This window comes from Hypoxylon fragiforme, assembly GCF_022984875.1.
Source record: "Hypoxylon fragiforme strain CBS 206.31 chromosome Unknown GGS25scaffold_2, whole genome shotgun sequence".
Classification (NCBI taxonomy): Eukaryota; Fungi; Ascomycota; class Sordariomycetes; order Xylariales; family Hypoxylaceae; genus Hypoxylon; species Hypoxylon fragiforme.
The window spans coordinates 1519910-1544114 of NW_026054757.1; the positions used below are offsets into that span (position 1 = coordinate 1519910).

General features: G+C 46.0%; 4 protein-coding genes across 4 annotated transcripts; 3 read left to right on the forward strand and 1 right to left on the reverse strand.

The window, feature by feature from the left end:
• Positions 1-74: 74 nt before the first annotated feature.
• On the forward strand, positions 75-2220 carry GGS25DRAFT_475241 (uncharacterized protein). The gene is made up of 3 exons (XM_049259695.1): positions 75-723; positions 800-1360; positions 1445-2220. The coding sequence occupies exons 1-3, from the start codon at positions 588-590 to the stop codon at positions 1591-1593; spliced, it is 846 nt and encodes a 281-aa protein (XP_049119975.1). The 5' UTR covers positions 75-587; the 3' UTR covers positions 1594-2220.
• Positions 2221-4116: 1896 nt separating this feature from the next.
• GGS25DRAFT_512891 (ras GEF) lies at positions 4117-7880 on the reverse strand (the record flags this gene model as incomplete). Its single annotated transcript, XM_049262834.1, has 5 exons — positions 4117-4144; positions 4213-4483; positions 4555-4771; positions 4836-7142; positions 7227-7880. The coding sequence occupies 5 exons, from the start codon at positions 7878-7880 to the stop codon at positions 4117-4119; spliced, it is 3477 nt and encodes a 1158-aa protein (XP_049119976.1).
• Positions 7881-18590: 10710 nt separating this feature from the next.
• Positions 18591-21313, forward strand: GGS25DRAFT_512892 (fungal-specific transcription factor domain-containing protein; the record flags this gene model as incomplete). The annotated part of the gene is made up of 3 exons (XM_049262835.1): positions 18591-18747; positions 18932-21119; positions 21175-21313. 3 exons carry the CDS (start codon positions 18591-18593, stop codon positions 21311-21313), a joined length of 2484 nt encoding a protein of 827 aa, XP_049119977.1.
• Positions 21314-23001: 1688 nt separating this feature from the next.
• GGS25DRAFT_518107 (glycoside hydrolase family 16 protein) lies at positions 23002-24203 on the forward strand (the record flags this gene model as incomplete). Its single annotated transcript, XM_049263481.1, has 2 exons — positions 23002-23478; positions 23583-24203. 2 exons carry the CDS (start codon positions 23002-23004, stop codon positions 24201-24203), a joined length of 1098 nt encoding a protein of 365 aa, XP_049119978.1.
• Positions 24204-24205: the final 2 nt, after the last annotated feature.

Here is a 24205-nt window from a genome sequence, read left to right on the forward strand (position 1 = left end):
TCTTTTTCTATAGCCCCACTCCACCGTTGACATGAGCTTATAAGTAATGGCAACCAATAGAAGTTTCCAATTCTCATTCCTGGACACTACTGTAAGGCAGTTGCTATGTCGTCAAGCCACATGTGCTTGCTCTCTTCCTCGCTTTTCCCTCGTATTTCCTGCTAAACAGGCTACTACAATGTATTTATGTACTATACTAGCTTTTCTTTGTACAATGTTCCTGCCGTCCTAGCCATCATCCTTGCCCTGCAAGGGAAGCCATCTACGCCATCATGAAAGACGTCAGAGGTATGCCTTGTTATACTTGTATGTGTAACAACCATGAAGTACAAACATATATGTAACATGGAACTCCATATAATAAACCTAATCTAGATACATATGTAAGACATTGATGCCACGCCTTTTTAAATAAACCTTTCCTTACATTTACATACATATCCTACCCATATCCTACCCATATCTTACCCACACTCTCAACTGCCAAGTAAACTATCTACTATCCTACCCAAGATCTATAACCTAAGAGCAACCTAAGAACTACCATATACTTATTTACACATTACTATTATTATAACAACTACACCATGGAGACCGTAAACAACATGGCTAATGCTGCCGTAGCCGCCGTATGGGGCGAGAGCAACCAAAACGGCCCAGAGCCTATTTCAGGCCAGAGAGGCGACACTTCTAAGGGAGAGCCTTACGATGCTGGTAACATTGGTAAATACCTACCCCTATATTGTTTTATACACCTACCCACCTACCTAAATACTGACATAGCATGCTTGTTAAACAGAAGATCCTGCAGCTCAAGTTGCCAAGGCAGAGACAAATGGGGAGACAAATGGGGAGACAAATGGGGCACACGAAGATACCAAAGCTGCTGAATTTTCCAAAGAAACTGGTGTTGCGGCTGAATCAAAGGAGACGCCTAACAACCCATCTACCAACTTGAAGGCTAAGAGCATACCACAAGATACCACAAAGTCCCAGAACGACACACGGGACCCCGAAAATCCGCAGACGAACCCTAAGTCTGCGCCCACCGACGTTAATGACGCCGATGACGGTCCAAATGAGGCCCAGAAGTTGGATGGGCCTGGGCCTAAGCCGCTCGACGAGGTGGCGCGTGAGCATGGCGGTGATGCCGGAAAGCTGTCTAGGGATAAGGGTAAAGGCATTGCCGGCGCGGAGCAGCCTTCAGAGAGCAAAGAGGATGAGGAAGAGGATGAAGACGGTCCCAATGCGAAGAGCAAGGGTGAGGGTACCGGCGAGCAGTATGTTAAGAGTAACGGACTAAACGCCGATGGGGGTGACTTTGATGCCACAAAACCAGGTGCCGGACGAGAAGCTGACCGTAAGTACTACCAGTGGTCCAACCATGCTTTGGCTGAGTTGGTCCAGTCACGAGTTAAACAAATCATCGCTGACACAAGCACAGGTCTGATGGGAGAGAAAGGCATGCATGTTAACGACAAGCAACCAGATGCCAACGAGGCTTCTGCTGACGGCAACGATGCTAAGCACGCCGACAAGAAGGATAAGAAGAGCATCGGTCAAAAGATCAAGGAGAAATTACACCGACACTAATCCGGATTATCTTGTCGGTTTACGTCTTATGATCTCATGATTTCTCGTGATTCCCGTCCGTTTCTTTTACGAATTTTGCGGAAAGAGCCCTGCGTACTGGGTGTCTCTGGCACGCACAACAGATACCTAAAGGTACTGTTGAGCTAGAACTTCTTTCGCTTCTGGAAAAAGTTTTTGTATTGTTAGCAATAATAAGTAACCTACGTAATGTCATATACCGTTGATTCAAGATACCATTTAACCCATACGGAAGAATTCGCTGATTATCCCTATATGTTAGGTATATGGGTGTGATCGGCCATGTCAGTTATATGTGCTATATTCATGACAACTACTTACCTAAGTACTCCCCCCCCTTAACTTAAGTGCGTGGTATTTCGTATACCCAGAGACTTGACGCTTTCATCTACTTAGTAATACATAATCCAAGCCGGCGTATTGGGACCAATCATGTGTGAGCTGAGCTCGAGTTATACAGCATCAATATATGGATGTAGGTGGGCAGGTATCGTAACCATACCTACATAGTAGGTAGACACTCATCTACCCTGCCTCCATATCCCACGAAGGAATCATCAGGCTCCAAGTGTGTGTGTGTGTGTGTGTGTGTGTGTGTGTGTGTGTGTGCGTTGACTAATAACATACAACCCACCTAACCTAGGTATATATCTAACAACCACTTGACTCGCTCGCAGGAATGAGATGGACATCCTTCTGATCAGGATTAATAATACATAGGTAACCTGTAGGTTAGGTAGGTAGGTACACGTAGCATATGGCCTACATGTATGTATCTATGTACATATACTACCTATACCTATACCTACCTAACCTAGGTATGTATGTAACTCGGATGCATGAGTACATATGTAGGTACCTATCGTCGTCTTACCTACATGTAGGCTCCCACCTATATATATATATATATGTACATAGGTATGTAGGGCTCGATACCTACCTAGGTACCCACCTAGGTAGCACACCCGACACAACCCTTGATGCTCGCGCGCTCAATACTACATGTGTAGGTACCTAACCTAGGGTATTCTAACTACCTGCATATCTATCTAGAATCTAGATAGAAATATTGAATTATACCTACCTAGTATGTAGCATTGTGCAATAGATACATACTTAGGCATTGTATATGTATATAATTAAATAATGTACCCTAAATAACTAACTACCTGCACCTGTAAAAACATTGGAAAAAAAAAAAAAAAGAAAAGAAAAGAAAAAGAAAAAGAAACTCCAGTTTCATGCATATGTATGTTGATTGCATGCACATCATACCTACAGTGTACTTATCGATCCTTTCGCGCTCCTCCCGACGCCCGAATCGTTGTTGTGACGCTACCTACCTAGCATGCCTACACTAATGATAATAGGATCTGAATCCTACCTACTACATCCCCTACCTAGGTATTATTAGGTACCAGGTATGCAGCACATCACGATCATATCGACGAGTCATATATGATTTGATATCTTATTTTCTGTTTTTATTTATTTGTTTATTTTCCTTGATATAAAAATCGTAAAAATGTCGCCCGGGTCTAAACCCATCTATATAGATAGCCTTGACAAAAGGACATACGCCTAGGATGGCAGTGTATGGTTCGGCATGGCACAAGCCGTTTCTGATGATAATAAAAAAACAACAACACAAAAAGTAAAAAAAAAAAAAAGGGGGTAGGGGCCCTTATGTTCCCGTAAAATCCACGGAGAACATACCTTAAAACAACATAAAAAAATAGACCAACTACGTAGTTGTCTGAACAGCGAACGATGTCTATGTGGTACTCATGTACAATAAAATGCCCTTGATCATGGGCCACTTTGAATAATCCCGTTGATTCCTCTGATATCCTTCTAGGGTCGGGATTTCCCTGGAACCTTTTTGTTCGTCTTGATTCATCGCTTACTTCGTTGTTGGTGCTGTTTCTTTTTGTCGTAGAAGCCATCTAGATTCCACCGAAGAACTTTGGCGTCCCCTGCTTGCTGACTACTCTGTTCGATGATACATCCATGGCTGACTGGCGTCCTGAAAAAAAATCGCACGTATAGTTCCAGAGAGGTATCCCATGATTACTCTTCGGTAAAGATGAAGCAAAATGACAGATAGGTATCTTACTCCACATTGCATCCATGACTCCCCAAACCCCGTGTGGAATTTCCCAATAGCCAAATCATATGCACGATCTTCGATGCTGGGGAAAATTCTTCAAAAACAAAAACTACTAGAAACGCTCAGAGAACCTCCATCGCCTGGTGAGCATCGTAACCATGGGTATATCGCCAAGCTGAAATGGGTTCTACCTTCCTAGTAATATGTTATAGCTCCACGTGAACATCGCAAGAGTAGTCTAGTTCGGCGTCGAGATGATGTGATTCGTTCACTTATGTCGTGAGCTAGTGAGTTCGTGTTAGCATTTTCTGCTTGATATCATATATGGCTGATTCGGGGAGGCCAAATGGCTAGCTGTGTATTGTAGTTCATCGCGGAAGTGAGAGCGGGCCAGCTCATAAGAATCCGGACTCGGCCAAAACTCTGTAGACACAGCAAATAAGCCTCCGTGTAATTCCTACTAAGATCCTCTTGTTATATTATGAACGTACCTGACAATCTTCTCGTCCTCACGCTCGCGCGGCTCCACCACCAAACTCTTATCGTACATCTCATGTACGTCCCCGGCAGCTTGCATGTTGCTGAGAATATAATCCTTCAGTTCTGGCACAGGCTGAAGGGAATATGGCACATTTTGGTACTGCTGGATGTCGCGAATCACATCGGCCGTTTTGGCACGCTTGGCGAAATTAATCATGTTAGTCTTCTTGATAATCGAAGGAATACCATCTTCGATGAAAGTGAGATCAGTGAGATAAACGCCTGTGGAATATATGATTAGTCGCCAGCGAATAAGATGCAAGATGATGGCGCATAAGCAGTAGGAGACATACCAAAGAAAGGGATACATGGAGGGTTCGCAGCATGCAGAGCCTCTCTGTATTCACCAAAGTTCTTCGTGCTTGCCATCAGACGTCGCATTGTCTCTAGAACTGCTATAGTTCGAGCTGGAACTTGATCCCAGGTTCGCTTCAGACGAGCAATGGGTGCTGTGCCGAGGGCGGAGATAATAGAGGTCAGGGTAGAGAAGTTGTTAAGACCCCGACATTTCTGGAAATCGTTAGAATGGGACGTCTATCATGTAGTACTACTAGATAAGTTGGTGGACACTTACATCTGCGACGGAAACGAAATGTTTAATGACAATCACTCGCTTCTTTACATCCATCTGGGCCAAGATCATCTCGGCAACCCAATTTGTCATTTGGTTAGAATGAAGAATCAACAACTTCACGTTCGGCGCTGGTTCGGGCTCTTTTTCGCCAACCTTCTTCTGCCACGTCTTGTTAAGGCATTCCGTCGGCTTGATCTGGCCGTAGAGTTTGGACTCGATTATCGTCAACTGGCGAGCGAATTCAGTCACGTCGATATCGAGGAACTTGAGTTTCTTCATGTTCTTCGGCATGATTGGCGGTGGGACATTGTTCGCAGGTGTTTGGATGAGGCGTTTGGATAGGGCATCCTTCCCGCTGAGCCGCTGGTCTAGGATAGTTATTAAATTGCTGGCAGTGGGCGTCTCTGTAGATTTAACAGCGTCCCTTGCGAACGCGTACACGTCGCGGATCAGCTGCCTCGTCTCATCGGTCCGCTCTTCCATCCAGTAGTTTTCGAACCAACTCTTGATGATATTTACCACTCGGAACCGAATCAACTTCTGCTTTCGATCTCTCCACATCTCATAATCCCCATTGCTCAACCCTTCTGGAGGTTGAATGTTATAACGCTTGACTAGAAGCTCGAATAACTCTCGGGCCGTGGTGAAGGATCGGTATGTTAAGAGGAACGTGTTGTTGAAGCTAAAGTCGGATTTATCGTGCCTTGTGAGTTGCTCGACTAAAGCTAATAATGAACCACCCTTGACGGCTGCTGGTGTGACCTTGAGATCCCAGGATAAGTCTTGTTCAAGGTCAAGTCGTAAGAACGGAGGCGTTTCCTCGACTTGTTGGATAGGAGTTTGGGGTACGGCGCTTTCTCCCAAAATTCGTGCAGCCTTTGACATATCACCGGCCTTTCTGTGTATGGGTGGACTGTCCCCTTCGGTATAGGATAAAGAGCCCATGAGGCCTGGCCTACCATCTAATGGACTACGAGAATCTACGCGGAGATGTAGTGAGCCGTAAGTAGGCATCGTATCCCTCCTGGGATAATCCCTCGATAGGCTGTCTTCTCGCATGCGGGTCTCGTGTGTATTAATTTGCACCTGTTCAGAAAGGAGCTGGAGCGAAAGCCCAATGTGAGACGAGTTCATTTCCAAGGCTCTCGCACATTGCCTGACATAGTCGAACCTGCCTTCTAACGACTCGCCACGGACCTCGCTCCATTCATCCCCTAAAGGACCAGCAACGGCTTGGCATCCTAGGACGAGGTCGGATATGTTGTCGTAGATGCTTTGTTTGTTGGTGCTGAAATCGGCGAGCTGGGGTGTCTGAAAAGTATCACCCAATGACGATAGGTCGATAGACTCGATCAGCGCAACCCAAGGCTTGAACATCTCCAACACCCTCCCACCAGCGATGCATACGTTGTTGCCAATGAGCTCATGCTTATACGGAGATACGACCTTCTCGGATACCCCCAAATTTTTCTCTAGCTCCCTAATGCTGGAAACCAGCATCCTCTTATACTCGTCGAGCCTTTCGAGAAGTCTTCCGTCCAACATAGCAGTTGGCTCGTTAGAACCATCGTCGTCCTCAAAGAAATTCGACGTAATGGGATCGCGAGGGCCAAGTCCATTGTTCTGCCAGCTGCCTCCCGTTGTACTGCCGATGACGAAGCCAGGGAAGAGGCGTGGGATCTCTTCGCCCCTTTGCTGCCTCGCGACCTCGACAAAGCTGAAAACACCACCAAGTACGCCGTCGGCTTCCTGCAAGCATTTCTGGACTGACTCGGCGTTCGGCCAGTCCGCCGCAGCTATATGCGACGAAATAACTAGCTTCGAGAACTTCGACATCATATCTCGGAAGTGAGGATAGAGCGCCTTATTAGTGGAAATAATGGAGGGCTGCCCAGAATGGTTGTCAGTAGTCCCCGATCCAGCCGCCAAGAGTAGTCGCAAGTGATCAGAAATATCCTCAGCGCGGGCAACATATTCCGACCGGTTGTTAGTCATAATGGCATCCTTGTAGCGATCGATAGCGTGCTTCATATTTGCTATGAGGAGGTTCCATGTTAGAGGTTGGGCAGTGCCGTCGTCAAAAAAGGAGCGAGGTATCGTGGCAGCTTGCGGGAGATTGAAGCTGGTACCGGTGAAAGATGTGGCAGATGCCAACGTCGGCACGTGGCCGGCAGCGGACAATGGGATATTAGTGTTTATGTAAGTCTCAGCTCGCGATCGTATACCCTGTGAGCCATTCATAGAGTCCATAGACGGTGACGGAGAGACCCCAACACTCTCGCTACCGAAAGCGCGACGCCGAGGAGGCTATGAAAATATTACGTGAGCAAGCTAGAATAGAAGAAAAAGCACTCATTCCGGCTTAAAAAAAGAAAAAAGAGGTTCACTTACTAGGGAGCTTATAGAGCTCTTCATGAGCAATTCACCTTCGAGCTCCGAAGCTGAGGTCGCTTCTGAATCATCGTCCTCGTCTTGCATCAAACCTCGGGCCATCATCTCCGGAGGAAGTCTTGTTTTCTCCGGCATGTTCACGTTCATGCGGTCCCTCGGCCCATTTTCGTTGAAGGAAGTGGGTGACTCGAGCGGGAGTTCCATGCTGCTTTCTCCAGTCATCGTATTATAGTAAAACAATCTCCCGTCAGGCGTGGCTTGTGGTATCCAGAAGTCGGCGCCAGATTTCCTAGTAGTTCTTGTGCCCTCAAGAGGCAACGCGTTGAAATCATCTTGATCCGACTCATTGTCGTCTTCGTATTCTTCCTCGTATACTACTCGATCCTCCAACTCATCATCTCCGTTCTCTCCGTCGCCATTTTGCATATGCTCGGGGATCTCTTCGGGGTTCGTGATGGCCTGGCAATAGTTACTTGGAAACCATCCGCGGACTCCATTGATCACACCATCCCACCACCCACTTTCCAGCTGAGTGATGACCTGGATGACGTCGCCCTCGTGGAAGCTCAGGCTGGTTCGGTCGTCGGCCTCATAGTCGTACAAGGCACGCACGTATAACGTGCCAGGGGGCGCGGTGCCTAGTATACCGTTCATGGTGTACGTGTGCGTATTCTTATCGCGGTCACCGCTGGAACGATCCAACGATGCCGGGTTTCTTAGTTCAATTGCAGAATCGGGATTATTTTCGATGGTGTTAGATCGGGATCTGCTGCGCGAATTGTACTTGTTATCTTTCTGATTTGTTACTATGGCTGAAACTGGAGACTGCGTCATGAGCATTGTGATGTCGGATGCGCTAGGCGATGACTAGACGGGATTCCGAGAAAAAGAATGTATATTAAATCATGTCCAAGTCGACGTGGGGAGAAATAAAGCGGGAGAATGAAACTAGGTGGAGGAGGTCGATTTGGCACAGGCTGTGCTCGGTCTAAGAGATTGTATCGCAGTAAGATGAAAAGTAATATATCGGATCGTTGATAAATACCGCCGCCGCAATTAATCGTGGCAGAAATCACTAATGGGGGATTTTTGAATAAGATAAAAAGGGGGGAGGGGGAAAGCGCGTGTTCTTGATAAAAAGGTCCAATTGAAAGGTCGAAAGAAGGAAAGAACTAAAAGAAGGATAGAAGGATAAGAGTATACGGTGTAGTTGGTGAGTAGTCCGAGTAGTTCGAGTAGTTCGAGTAGTGTAGGCAGTTTTTGAGTAGTGTTGAGTAGTTTGAGTACTTGAGATAAATAGATAGGTAGATTAACCTTTTTGGTCACACTCTCATGCTTCTTAACTTTTTTTTTCTCTTTTTTTTTCTCTTTTTCTTCTTTTTCCTCTTAATTCTTTTAATCTTTTTTCTTCTCTCAATCAAGCCTTCTTAACCCCGTTTGAAAGGTTGTCTCCAAGCGCCAAAGATCTTGTTGCTTGGTGTGGATTGAGGGTTGGAGATAATATGAATGGTGGACGACCCTTCCTGACTGGGCGGGTAAAAAAGAAAGGAAGGTAAGGAGTTTCAATTCGCTAACGAGAAAAAAGACTAACTAGTTCGGTTGTTCTGGTCTGGTTCTTCCTGGCCCGTTACCTATTGTATTGTACTTCTATTGTACTTCTATTGTACTACCACGCTGTTCTCTCCCTACATGTAGGTTAGGTACTTACATTATATTATGTATCTAATCAATTATGTATTGTATTATTGTATGTAAATCCCAAGATCGGAATTACAACCTATGGGAGTTCCGGAACTGTTGCACAATACCCGTACAATACATACATTTACATACTAGTACTAGTTATTGTTTGATGGGCGATAATTAAACATTATTTTTATGATGTCTGACAGCGTATATTGCGTGTACTCCGGTTGCACGTATTCTGGTAGGTACTACCAAGGGTTTGTAGTGGTGGTACTATGTAGACTGGTAGTTAGTGTGTTTTGTAGGTATTGTACCGTTATGTAATAGCCCTGGAACAACCTTGGAGGGTCAGCTAGTGCTTTAGCTTGCTCAACGGTTCTAGTCATCATCTAGTTAGTTAGTTAGCTGTAGCGGGTGATCTTAGGTCTCTAACCTAGTACTGTATTGTACCTACCTACATAGGTAGATGCCCAGGTGGTCTCCCAGTGCCCCAGTGCTAGGAATCCTAGGATAGCTGGGCCCGGTACCCCTCTTCCTCATACATATATCAATGATAGTCGTCAATATCTTCAAATCCCGATCAACTCTTCGGTGTTGACATGACTTCTTATGACTGCTATGAATATACACTGACTACCTACTACAGCCATATGAACCCAGAAGCGTCGAATACCTACCACCTACCTACACGTACATACAACTTCACACGGGTGCTTGCCACTTCCGGATCATGCAAGTCGAAGGCAGAGTTCAAACCTGCAGGAATATCAGGAACGTTGAAAAGTTGGAAGAATACATACTCCCGTTGTCGAGAATAATGCAACACTGAATAACGCCTAGGGTAAATAGGTAGGCCGGCAGGCAGGTCATACTTGTCAGCTTCGAACATTTCTCGGAAACTCGAAAGAGAATGAAACTTGGGCGTAAAATGATTTATCGGATACACAAACTATCGAATCTCGAATCTAAGCCGAGTCATGTCGTAGTCGAGTCGATTCCATTGATCATGCTGATTCACACATACGATACTAACACTACATGTAATTGTTGATTCGGTCCCGACTGAATACTTCCAAGGCCCCTTTTAGGATGCCCACCAACATGTTATTTATCATGCTGGTGTAAAAGGGGTGGTATGAAAAAATAAAACTTCTAGAGAAAGGTAAATAATACCATTATTCATCAATTGATACATGAGTAAGATAGATGATGCGTGCTACCTATTCCACGTTAATGTGCTTACCATCCAGCCAACTAGTACTTGTATACCAGTAGGTGGTGCTCTCGGTGCTCCTTTACATACATAAGATAACATGGAAGCTTACATAGGTACCTACTTACCTACATGCAGTACCTACATATGTATATGAAGACATAACTAAGCCATGAGCCTTTTTATATCACCATAGGTAGGTATGTATTGTATGTAGGTATTGTACAATACCAACAACTTGATCAACTCCTATCGGAGCGCATCTTGCTACAGAAGTACGCATGAAAGTGAACTGATGTTTGGTAGCAACATACATGGATTAGCAATCGCCAAGGAAAAAAGAGGTAAGCCCTATGATGGGTGAATTACTACTAATAGTAGTAGAGCTGGAGATTCAATTCGTTGCCCGGATAGGAGGGAACTTCAGGGAAGGCTTCACGCGTGCAATGCAGCCTGCAACAACCTCGTGCTCCTACGCTTGGCGAACCAGCGATGCTGTACATACTGCTAGTAGTACAGTGCGACGTTCCCAATAATGGTCCCGGCTACGAAATCCCAGTAGAATTGTACATACATACCAATAGACGTACAGTTCATGAGTACTGTATTGCATCTGATGCAACCTGCCAGTTAATGTTCCTCTCGCATGTTCAATACACGTGGAGACAATACATGTGCAGTTGTACATACTGTATCTACTGTAGTCTCTACATACATGTATTGTATTGCACGATGAAAGGATGTGCTTTTCGGAATATTTCGAACGCGCATAGAAGGGTTTTTGCCCACAGACCTCACCCCCGTCATCACAAGTCCCGGGCAATGTCGATACTAGCAACCTTCCACTTCAAGGACCTTGCCCTGTTGCGATGGTGGCCGAAATCAAAGATCGTTCGATCAATCCTTCTAGTACACTAACTATTTGTATGTAGATTACCCAGGTATGTTAATGGATGTATGTACCTGCCTATCAAATCAAACCCCGAGGCTCGAGCACCACCCCCCGTTTGCCTATTATGTTAGCCAACCCGACCTTCTGGAGACTAGCTAGGTAGGTTACAGGTAATGTATGTATATCTGTACACATGTATAGCCACCCCTGCAGTAACCTCCTTGGAACTTCGAGTCCGATCTAGGATTCTACGGCTGGTTTTGGTAGGGATAGAACAGAGGGAGGAGGGGTTTCTGTCACTGAATACAGTAATCTAACCTACATAGTAGCGATTGTTTGCCCAAATTATAAAGGACGATCTCGAGGGAGGAAAGAAGGTCGATATAACTAGTTAAAATCCTACTGATACGGTGTGAGAAGTGAGCAACGCCAAGTAGTAATAGGTATGTGGTAGCATTGTGCAATATTAGCAGCATTTACATCAATGATGAGTCCGTACTTTACAATATATCCCCGCGTATAGCGACGATTTGAATTTCATGTTCACTCCGCCTCTGGTCACCCTTGCTATGTAATACCTAATCGTCAGCCCTCACTACTACCATGAAGAACAAGATTTCCAAGATCTAGTATAACAACTGTATATAGATATTGCACCTAAGAGGTAAGGTAACCTCAAGAACAACGCAAGACAGGCAACTATAGTCACTCCTGAAAACAAGGACATATTGTAGAGTATCGACCCCCCACCCCCCACGTCTCAACTAACTCTACTAGATACTATCTACATGTAGATAAAACAGGAACAGCCAGGCCATGTGGTAGGAACCAACGGCACCCTGGAATCCTCCAGCTCTTCAATCCCACCATGTTTGTCACCATGCCTACCTGGTTGTCATCTGCTCGATCCTGCGACGCTGGCTGCACAACATCGAGGAAACGCAAAAACGTCTGCTCTCTCTTGCCCGCCAGTTTCCATCCCACGTGAGGAGGTTGTCTTAGAAATCCTGCAATTCAACGAGGGCCGACACGCCCCTCCATGCAGTCCAACCGCACACTGCGTCAGTCCAATGTCGTACTCGTACCAGCCTACCTTCATGTAAGCACTGGCAGACATAGACGTAGACATTGACTATGTAACCTGTGCTGGAACTGTGTGACACAAGGAAGTTTTGGAACGGGCTATGGCTCGCGGGTTGCGACAGCGGGAGCAGCGGGACTACCCATCCAACGACCGTCGTCGGCATCATGGAGTCCCAGGTTTGATATCAAGAACGAGCCGCCCCTTTTTCATGAATGGGAATGCACTACTACATACATACCATAGTAGTAGGTCCAAGTTCTGACCCAACTTTTCTTGTTAGCAAGATTTCAATTTCATATATACGACTTGGGCCTCAAATATATAATGAATGTGGCCCAAGTGATTCGATTGATTGATTGCTTTGCTATTGGGATCTCCTCCAATAAGCAAGTCTCAACCGCGACTGTTTGTCCGCTTGGCTCAGACGCAACTCCTTCATTCGTCTTCCCTCTCATCTCGGCGGCCTCTGGCAATGTTTTGCGGTGAGAAGAAATAAGAGAGGAAATCGATTCCAAGAGGTAATTGATCGTCTTTCTCGTGTGTATTTGCCGATGTCTAACAATGCGCACCTCAGGCCAGCCAGTTGGATGGTTTCTTCCGCGTCGAGTACGAGTATAATACCTAATATTACCGGCCAAGCCGTTTCTCATCCATAGTTCGATTGCACAAACAGCGCCAGAAATGTAATCGCGTGTTACAAGTTGTACACAATATGTGTGTGAAATAAAGAGCATACATAATTTAGGTGTTTGACCACTCCAATTGGCTCTGCCCTCTCACGTGGCGTTGGATGAGATAAAAGTGCGGTACGAGAACACTATCTCCCACGAGGTGGTGATCTTCAGGGGGTGAGTCCCATGGGTCCGGAGAGAAGACGACGACTACACCACACTAAGGCGGTCGCCCAGGCCGCAGCGTTTCTTCCTCGATTTGTGTGCGCCTATGTAAATGCGCGTCAAAAGGGTAATTAATGAATTATCCCAGATCATTGGGACGCCCAATCTCGATACATCTTGGTTTTTTTTTTTTGTGTTCTGTTCTTTTTTTTTTCTCTTTCCCTTCGAAGCGTTAGTTATCTCCTGAATCTCCTTGCAAACTTGACTGGTCTCAAAAAATATGACATGATGAAGATGATGAAATGTGTACTAAATAATCCGAAAATGGCATCATGTGGGACCCCCCTCGAACCTATTTGGTGCTTTTCCTCCACATTGACACATTTGTCACAATACCTACTACCTAGCCCTCTGTGCATAGCTTGCGGATATTACCTATACTAGTCCTACTTTGGCTTGACGATCTTGGTTAGCACACGTGGAGCTCGACCGGAAGAGTCCCGCGAACCCCAGGACCTCGTTTCCCAACACGCTTCGACCGTTCCAATCTCTCTGCATCGGTATAGTGTGTACATAGGTAAATGTACATGTTAGCAGTACAACGTACACAAGAACTCGCGAGAGAGAGAGAGAGCGCAAGGGGGCCCGGGCTGCGAGCTTCGCTGAATCGCAACCCTGCGCATAAGAATACATGCAAATCATCTATCTGGCCTAGATCGGCTCCGTTATGCTTCCATTTCATCATGCTAAGCACGGAGGGAAGCGAAGTTGGTCGCTTCTGACGACATCGAAGCACACTCTCCTCCCTACATCTAAGGGCGGGAGCTAATCAAGGGCTTCGACCGCGGAAGATCTGCTGTACTCCAGAAATCAGAAAATGGATATTTAGGTATCATGTAGGGTGCAATACATACAGCAAGCGGACCAGCGGAGCCCATCAGACAAGACGGTCAAGACGCTGTTGGGCTCCAGTAGCTAGTGCGGTGGATTAATGGTGTAGTGTAGGTTACAACAACACAACTCCACTTCGTGTTCCAAGCGTACATAGTTTCTTTAACTTGTTACCTGTCTCGTCTCTGCTAAAATGCCAGTACTGGGAAACAGTACTCTTCAAAACTCACGATAATAGGATCTGTTAAAGTAATGTGTGGGAAGGGGGGCCCGACGAGACAATTCAGGACTTGTCGCTCGTACGTTAGTGACCACTGCTTCTAGAACCATACCATGGAACAATCTGTTCGCGTGTTTCTAAATAACCAGGTAGGTTATGGTATCGAGGGGTCGAGGAATCGAGGGGCTTTGAACCCACGTTTCCCAGGGTAGGATCAGTGCTCATACTAGGGAAGGGGGGGGAGGGGGGGTGAATTCTCATGGGGCAGCAATTGGGACACGCATGGCTAACGATGCGCTGAGCTGCCTCTTTTCACCGAATATGTAAGGACCTAATATCATAAAACGACGAAGCGGTCTACGTCTTTCGTCAAGTGGAAGTGTTAATAAGCCTCTAAGGTCCTGCCACGCTAACGCCATGACACGCGGTCAAGTACGGGGCAGTCATTCGGCATTCCGTGAAAGAGCCTTAGGAAGAACGTAGAGGGTTAGGAATCCGTCTTCCTCCACTTTAGAACGTCTTAGACAGGAGACTTAAAGAATTTCGGATAGCCCATCCCGTGATCTTGAGGGTATCCAGCATCGGGGAACCTGTCATCGCCGTGGGGCGGTGGGACGGACTTCCGACTTAACGGGCGTTGCAAGGGACTAAGGGGGGGGGGGGGGTGATGGTGTCTGGCCAACGTAATTTACGGGGAACATTCAACCTTGAACCAGGGAGGGATGATGTTTTCCTAGACAATATTTCGGGTATATTAAGAAGATAGTCTTCATTTTATACGGACAAGGATATGAAAAAGTTTTCTTCTCTCTCACCGTAGAAAGAGATCCTTCTGTTCCGTACTAATCACTAAATGGCAAGGTGAATAAGATGAAATATTTTTGTTGATTCACGATATTGTGCCTCGTGTGTATTCTAGATATGTAGGTAGTTTATCGTCTTGAAACAATTAGGTATCTAATTAGTTACTAAGCTGTTCGTTGGAATACACACAATTTACTCTATATATGATACTATGCAACCTATTTATGTGCCTATATCATTGTGACTTAATGATCATCAGGCTGGGGATGAGCCCCTCATCGAAGCCGTTTCTTTGCCCCGCTCCCAAGTGTCAACCCCTCACCACTCAGGAGAACGGTGAGGGCAACATGTTGTGTAGTTCGGCAAGCCATAAGGGAGGGGGTCCCGGGGACTTTGCTCATGCACGAGATGGAGGTAAGGCAGGTGTGTAGGTAGTCGGCATTCGAAGCTTTTGGTACTAGGTACATATTAGCAATGCCATCTACATATGTATTTTCTCTACTATCTATCTATCTATCGAGGACCGTGTGCCGTTTCTACATTCATCATACTCATCTTTTGTATTTTTATCTAATATCTATCGGAAGATAAGTATAGAAGGATAAGAATTCCAGGAATTTGGGGTCGGGATGTCCTTATTTCGGCAGCATTAAGCCTCTATTCTCCAGTCTCTTGCATGATGCAAGTGAGGCGGATGATCAGCTTGCAGCTTAAATACCTAGTAGTGTGTCTAGTGTAGGTATCAGGCATATAATCTACATAGTATCAACTGATTCGACAGCTATTTTCGGAAGGGGTTCGCTGCCCCCCATTTGTGCCGCTGAACACGTAGATAATCGCACACACCTACTACCTATGTATATCACCTACTATGTATATGTAGGAAATATGTACACACTTACCTGGTAGGTATGTGTGCGCATACATAGTCTATAATACTCACATAGCTATATGTAGATACCTGCCTAGTAGAGATCCGATTTTATATCTCATATGTATGTATCTGTTTAATCTGTTTACTTGACAACATGCCTCATCGCCATTGGACCTAGATCTCACGAGCGACGCCTGACTGAGAGCACACTATTATGTCTATGTCAGTAGGAAGCTACATGTAATTAACTATGTGTTAGCCCTTACTAGAATAATCTTATCAGAGGATCCTACCCAGACTATTATTACCCTTCTCTGACAGACTGATACATAGCATATTATGAGTCCAGATGTCTCTGAGATGCATCGGAGATGAAAGATAGGTACATACGACCGTCATCTGTTCCCCGCCAAACTAAAAGAGCTTCAATGCTCCGATTCTCTCGATGGGAATATTATCATATCATGTGCAGCATCTCTTTCTTTTTGAAAGAAGGAATGTTTTTTCTTTCTTTTTTTGGACACGACACGGACGGGTCACGGGTCACAAAATGAATCGTGGCACGCCAAGTTGAAAGTGGAATTGTACAGGGTACGATGGAGACGATGGAGACGATGGAGACGATGGAGACGTGTTCGGATCCCCTGCTTGGTAGGTACTTGTATACATACTAGCACATGCAAGACGGACCCCTCGGCGTTGCAGGGGTATGGTTCAAGTTCTATTGCTGTTCTTTCATTCTTCGATTATCATACATCCTGGGAAAATACTAGGTACTGAGTACTCAGTACATGCTCACTCATAATAAGTCTCATATTCATTACTATGGAGTGACATGTACTGGCTACACATGCATCCTTTCACCTTTTATTTCCCCACCCCACCGTTGCCCCCCCTTTTTTGTGGCTGGAGGTTTGAATTGGATTCAATGTTCAATCCAATTGAATTTTTTTTTAGAGCTGATCTGTTTCTTAAACCCCCGCCAAACATCCCACTCGTTTCAATAGCTGCTTCGTACTACAAAACCTGCCAACTTTTCTTTTTCTTTTTTTTTATTGAAAATACCCCTCCTGATCGCAACCGTTCAATGTTGTACTTGCATTTTTACATATCAACAACATTGATATAAACATTACACTTAGTCACCGTTACATACCAACTCCCAACTTCAATAGCTCCATAAAATATTTATCCTGATGCATTAAAAGAACCATTCAATGCAAGACTAAAATATTTCTTATTAGCGGTGTGAATAAACATGGCGTTTGCACACCGCATCGATAGCACAAGAAGGCCGATTGAGTTGAAGCGAAGACTACATATCTGTATCCTAGATAGTAAATGTTAGGTACATGCAACTGTAGGTATGTACCTAGAACTTAGAAGGTGCTTATCTCCACTAAAAGTAGCACTGCCCTTGTTCAATGTTGTTCTAGCTGTCGGGTTGCCCTGTAAACCGTTTTACAACCCACCACCGAGGTACCCAAAAAAAGCCCTGCATAACACCGCTAATTACAAGGCCAGAGCACGTACCGTTTGGGAACCCGTGCAGCCGGCCCGCATGCACTCACTTGACCTAATCTGGCTATCATCATTCCCACTTTACCGTAAGCATAACTTGTAACTTACCACCTTACCACTTTGGCCCAGAAAAGCCACAACCCGCCTCACCTTCACCACCATGATACCAACCCACTTTCATCACCCACTCAGAGCCTACCCACTTTGTCGTTTTGCCAATCCGACTGGTCCTTACTCTTTCCTGGAAGTTCAAGTCAAAGAGCAACGTCCCCGCTCTTCGTTACAAGCTCAAGTGTCTGCTCGACTAGCGTTATCAAGCTATCTCCTCGTACCCAGCCGCCTTAATTTGGCATCCTGGGTACAATAAGGTTACTTAGCGTGTCCAATATCTAACGCGACTTACACGGTTTAATGTCATTAGTTATGTTACACGGCAAAGGATTGAACATGCCGAATTAAATAATTAAAAAAACAAAAATAAAAAAAATAGGAAGGAACATCAATTGTCATCATTAGAAAGAAGAAAAGGGTACAACTGTCCGGTACGTACCTACTTTTTCTTTTTTGTTTCGTTCAATCAGATCGGGTCTTTGACTCCCAAGATTCCAATTCTAGCCTACCAACCTTTGAACCGTTCACCCCTCCCTGCACTAGCCACTTTTGCATGGATGGATTGGATTGGATTGGATTGCACTCGCTGCACAGCACAACACAAGCACAGCACAGAAGAGGAACCTCCCGCACAGCGCATCCAATTTTCCCTCCCTCATTTTGAACCGACCGTTGTCCCTCCTCAACTCCTCATCCCTTCCCCCCTCCTTTTTTTTTAAATTCCTACTTGATTATTTCCTTTCCATCCTCCTCCATCAACCCCCCCTCGAACCCCTCTTCCATACCCTTTTTCTACGATCGCAACCGCGCATCGCTACTTATTATTTTATTACATCGTTGTTCTTTTTTTAAATTCGTTTTTAAAAAAAGACGATTGTAATCTATATCTCGAACACATCCCCCTCAGTGCTTCGAGAATTATCCCCTCGGCCTAGGCCGCATCCCCCTTATACAAAGCATATTCCATGATCCCTATATCGATACAAATGACCAACCAGCAGCAGTCGAGTCAAGAAGACACACTTTGAATCCCACGGGAGTGCGCGTGTGCGAGTGAGGAGGCAGGCGATTTCAACTATCGGCCTGTGCAGGGTTATTCAAGAACGAGCAAGCATTACATAGCTTTACGGAGTATAAGACGCAGTCGTTGTCCCAAGTGAAACCATCATTGGATTCGGAATTCTTTCTCTCCTTATTATTATCCCCGACCAATACAACAACTACAATTCAAAATGCCCGGCGCCAGCGTGGCCGTTCTGCCCACCTCCGCCACATCAACTCCGGCGCCCCGAAAGACTACCGCCGCGCAACCAGAACGAAAGTACAAATGCCAGTTTTGCAATAGGGCCTTTAGTCGAAGCGAACACCGGAGCAGGCACGAACGATCGCGTATGTAGCATATGTGCCTTTTCTCATTCCTCCCGATCCCTTTGATCCCGTCTTGAACCCCTCCTCTGTGTACCATCACACATCCCCCCAGCGCAAATCGCTACCCCTCAACACCTCGAAATCATTTGTGATTCATTGTCATTGCATGCGTGTATTGCCTCAAGCTAACAAGAGTCTTTGATAGATACCAAAGAGCGCCCTTTCAAATGCATGAAGTGTAGAAGTACCTTTGTGCGACGCGACCTTCTTCTTCGACATGATCGAACTGTCCATGCCAAAGATGGAGGGATTCCTCTCCACAGTGACGGCAAACGTCGCGCTGGCGCTAATGGCGTTTCCAAGTCTCGAGCTGTCAGCGGTCCGTCCAAGTCTTCTATTGCTATTGATACTTCGACCCTTAGTGAGCAAATCGAGGCCAGTAGCGAAGGAGTCTTTGATGTGGAACACGCTGCTATGTTGGTTGCCGACCTTCATCACAAAGCGACTGCTGCAATGCGCGACAATGCAAGCCCTTATGAGCCCGGCCCATCAATGACTTATCCACCCACCGGCCCTCAGTTAATGGATCCCGCAGTCGCCTACTCCTCGAATCCTACCCCGGTGCCCCACAGTGTGCCTTGGGATTCTTTCGCACCACAGTCAACAGTAGATGCTAAGGCTCAGCCTACATCCTCAAATACGTCTGTCTCCTTCGAGTCGCAGCAATCCTTTGCTCATGTAAGTACCATACATACTGAACCTACCTTTGCGCCGTCATCCTTTGGCACCGGCTCCAGCGTCGTTGCGCCTATGTCACAACCCATTACAAGCCCACCACCATCTTCCAGCACGGGCCCAGTGACCTCCATCCCATCTCGTACATTCTTTACAAAACTTTCAAGCTCCTGCGCTAATCCACCTCAGGCTTCGGCGGGCTTCAAAGCACCACAGATTCAAAATGATGAAGAGCGCAATATGATCCTAGACAACATTCGAGCGCACGATACCGAACACGCGATTCCGGATGGTTTCCGTGTACCCAATCTGCCGTCGTTAAATCGTTATCTTGCGACTTACTTTGGGCTCTTCCATCACCACCTGCCATTTTTGCATCCGGCATCATTCAATGCCACCCAAGTCTCCCCAGCTCTACTGCTAGCAGTGCTATCAATTGGCGCTCTCTATGCCTTTGACCAAGATCAGGCTTATATGCTACACATTGGATCAAAAGTGTTAGTGAACCAATTCTTACAAAACAAGGAGAATTTCAGCTCGCGAAAATGCCCCTTATGGACCATGCAAGGCTCGCTTCTCAACATGATCTTTGCTAGCTGGAGTGGAGACCCGAAAGGGCTTGAGTGGGCTTGCTCCATTAAGAGCCTGCTTGCCAATATGGTTGCTGGTAATCGCTACGAACTGAAGCTTCGACAGGATAGTCGTGAGGGTGCGCAGCCCACGCGCGATGAGTGGATCGAAGACGAAGGCTGCCGTCGTACCTATTATGCCGTCTACATTTTCTTCGGCCTGCTAACGTTGACTTACAACCACACTCCTGCCATTAGCTTCAATGAGTTTGAAGATCTCCAACTACCATCGCAAGAGACGTTTTGGAATTCCAAAGTCACAGATGAAGCTGCTTGGCAAGAGCAATTGAAGTCAGCTCCTGCAATTACCTTCCTGGTTGCTCATGACAACTTGTTCCAGGGTGTATCGTTGAAGTATAGCGCTTTTGCGACGCGCGTTATGATCAACGCATTGTTCCTCGAGGTGTGGTATCACAAGCGAAGCCCTGAAGCGCTACAAGATGTTGTGACTGAATATAAGCTTCGTCTCGCTCTAGAGACATGGGAGAAATCTCTAGATCTCTGCGAGCCCGAGGCTGATGCAGTACCCCTAAGCGCTCCTCACAAGGGTCATCCGTTGATATTCAATGCCAAGGCCATGTTCCGTAACGCGCGTGCTCGTCTAGAAGTCGACTTGAAGACTGTGCAAGAAGCTCTCCGATACCATGACCATTACGAGGTTGCTGCAGCCATGTCGAATGCACGTGACAGGGTGAAGCGCTCAAGCGAAATGATCAAGGTTATTGAGGAGTGTTACAACTGTATCGAGACAGCTGTTCGCCAGGGCGTGCGCTGGGTAGCTCGTACTTCACCAACGAATTGGAGTATTGAGCATCCTCTATGTGGAATGGATCTAATGATCACTCTGACCCTTTGGCTGTACCGTCTGGAACATGACGAAGAAGCCGCTTCTGAGGAAGAAATGGCTATGTATCTCAAGGTCCGCATGCTCTTTGAGAAGGATGCAGAGAGCGCTATGAACTCTCAACAGCTGAGCGCTACTGTTGCTCATCTGTGGGGCTCTATGCTTGATGAAGTGGTCGTCTGGGGGTAAGTTGATAAGCGATCCTATTCTGTTGATCAAGTCACTAACTTTACTTTGTAGCATCACCAGGCTCATGGGCGAATCATTCCGCCTCCATTCACAGGCTCTAATCGGTTACGTAGACGATGTCGAAGCATCTTCTAACGTTTCAACGCCTTCTATGATCTCACAAGGAGGCGATGAGGAAAGTGTGTATTAGATAATATATCATGAGACTAACGATTTCCTTTGTTTCCGATACTAATAGGGGGGAAGGCGGTGGGGATGAAGAGTCTCCGAGGCCAATACCTCCTGCGTCGACGTTTATTCTCGTTTCGGTTTCTATGGGAAAGGCGTGAGGGGGAATTTTGCTTCTGGTATTTGCTGCGTTTCATAGTGCTTGCATCCGAAATCTGCATCTGTTCAATGGTCGTTGGAGGGCCTGGAAATGGTCGGCTCTCACGGATGGCCTGGTGGAAGGGAGGGGAATCTTCTGCGCGCAATTATGCGCAATCTAATGTGTGATGCAGTTGGCTGGCTGGACCATTAGTGAAACTTCTTTTCCCCTCTGTTCTATTAGCTACGGCACTTTATTCTCTTTAATGCTGCTGCTTTTTTTGTTACGTTACTTTTATTTCCAAATTTTGGAACCTTGTCGTCGCCTTTTTCTGCATGTCAGATACCTTGTTCTACATATTGGCTGTCGTTTTTGTTCCATCTTTTCTTGGCTGTTTTGTTTGCACTCACTCGCGGCTCAACCTCAACTTCAGGCTCGGATTCAAACTCAGTTGATTTTTGGTTATATTTCTGTTCTCCGTTGTTCAAATTTCCTCCTCTTTTCCTTTCTCTCTCCTTGAGCTTTTCGCGTCTTGTCGTGTAATAGAGCTAGCAAACTGAGTAACTAACCTTGAGAAATGGAAACTCGAGCCTGGCAATTCGGAAAGCATTGGCGCGTAACAAATTGATTTTTATCTTTTATTTATTTTTTTCATCTTTTATTTTATGTTTACAGCATTGATTTCCGGATCTTCCCAGATGGATTGGAAGTGGTCTGTCGAATTATAGATAGTCACACACACGCGTCGAAATTCAATATCAATATCACTTCTCTCTCCCAATATGGACCATCTGGTGATCTACATATACTTATAAGTGATTAACATGATGCATACTTACCTACATATGTATGTATATCTGTAACAAGCAGACGCCACTGGCTTCCACTGACCTAGCTGGGGAGGTGACACGGAAGACAAGAGCAAGCCTCATTACTTGGGTTAATTTAACTTCCCGTATCTCACGCAGATGCCATGACAGCAACTTTTCCCTATCTACCTGGGGTTACTTACCTATATGTAGGGTTACCTACCTAGGGTAGGGAATATTCTGCAGGCACCCGATGCCCTCGAGGGCTGCTTCCCTTACTTCCTTTTTACGTCCCTTATTTCCCTTATCAAGGTCCCATGGCCCTCGGGAAACAGCGAGTTAGATGTACGTACCAAGCACTCACCTTACCTGCTCCATATGTACCTACTAGCTAGTATCTACTACCTACATACGATAACCTCGAAAGTTCTTATTTTAGATTCTTCAACATTGGATGTTCCCATTGATGGACGATCCTTACATGTAGTGCTCGGTCACCATATTTTGTCATTGGTGATGGTGTTTACAGTCGTTCGCTAGCTCGATGTATTGGCTCACACGAAGTTGGGAAAGTCTAGCTCCTCCTCACTCGCTACATCCGCTCCTTTTACCTTGTTAAGTTGCCGCCGGCGAGGGAGGCATCCCTTTGCTCAAGTCCTTAAATACGACGACACTCGTTCACAGCACTCGCTACTGCGATATCCTGGTAATATACACCGTATTCAGCCAGCCATGAAATATTCACGAGCATCCTACCACACGATGGCATATCTTCGCGTTCTAGCTTCTTTGGCCATCTTCTTCCATGTCGTGTTGGCGGACTGCGAGTGTGGATATTCGATAACATCAACCTCTGGTGAAAGGCAGTACGTTTTTACCGATCTATTAGAAAACGACTTCATCCACTTAGACCTCACGAGCGATTCCCAAAGCTACGGAGAGTATGGATGGGCACCACAGGAATTCAATATGTCCAGCGAAGTTGCGCGAGGCCGCTACGGCGAGGCGTTTACTCCACAAAATGTAATATCAAACAATATTGCTGAAGAGCAGACCTTTGAGGGGCCTGGGTCCAAGGGGGGTGATGCTGGCCTGAATCTTGTGGTCAGAAGTGAGGTCCAAAATGGTATGGTAACCGGCGCCGACATATCAACGACAGACGTTCATTTTTTCCACGGCACGTTCAGGGCAGGTATCAAAGTCACTGATGTTCCGGGAACATGTAGTGCTTTCTTCTGGGTAAGCGATAGATGCCACATGGATAAGCTACACGATAAAGGAGAAAGGGGTTCATATTTCGCCCCCAAGAACATCAGGTCTTGCTAACCCCTCTCTATCATTAGTACATGAACGATACCCAAGAGATTGATATAGAGTTTTTGTCATCAGAATTCAACAGAACCAACAGCACATTCCCGGTAAACCTCGTACTGCAGTCTCAAGAGTCAAAAGACGCTGGGTTTGACGCCTCGAAGACTAGGGACTTCCAGAAGATCAACTTACCGTTTGATCCTACAACTGCATTCCACGAGTATCGAATAGATTTCCTGTCAGATCGAGTAATATTCTACGCAGACGACGAACTGCTCACAGAGATGAACGGAACAGGAGTGCCCTCCACTCCAGGCAACCTGCAACTATCGCACTGGAGCAACGGCAACATGGGGTGGTCGCAAGGCCCACCGGGGACGGACGCTACCACCACCGTCACCTACGTCAAGGCATATTTCAACTCATCGTTGGAATCGAGACAGCACGACTACCAGACGCGATGCAAGGACCCCTCGGCCCCGAACGCGATTTGCGCTATTCCTAGACATAACGCTACTTTCTTCTTCAGCAACGTCGATAATATGACGCCTAATCAGACGACGTACCACAATAATGGCGGTGGGCGGACGAGATGGTGCCGGCGGCTGTTTACGTTTATTGTGGCGCTTGTGATTGGTACCTGGGTGGCATAAGA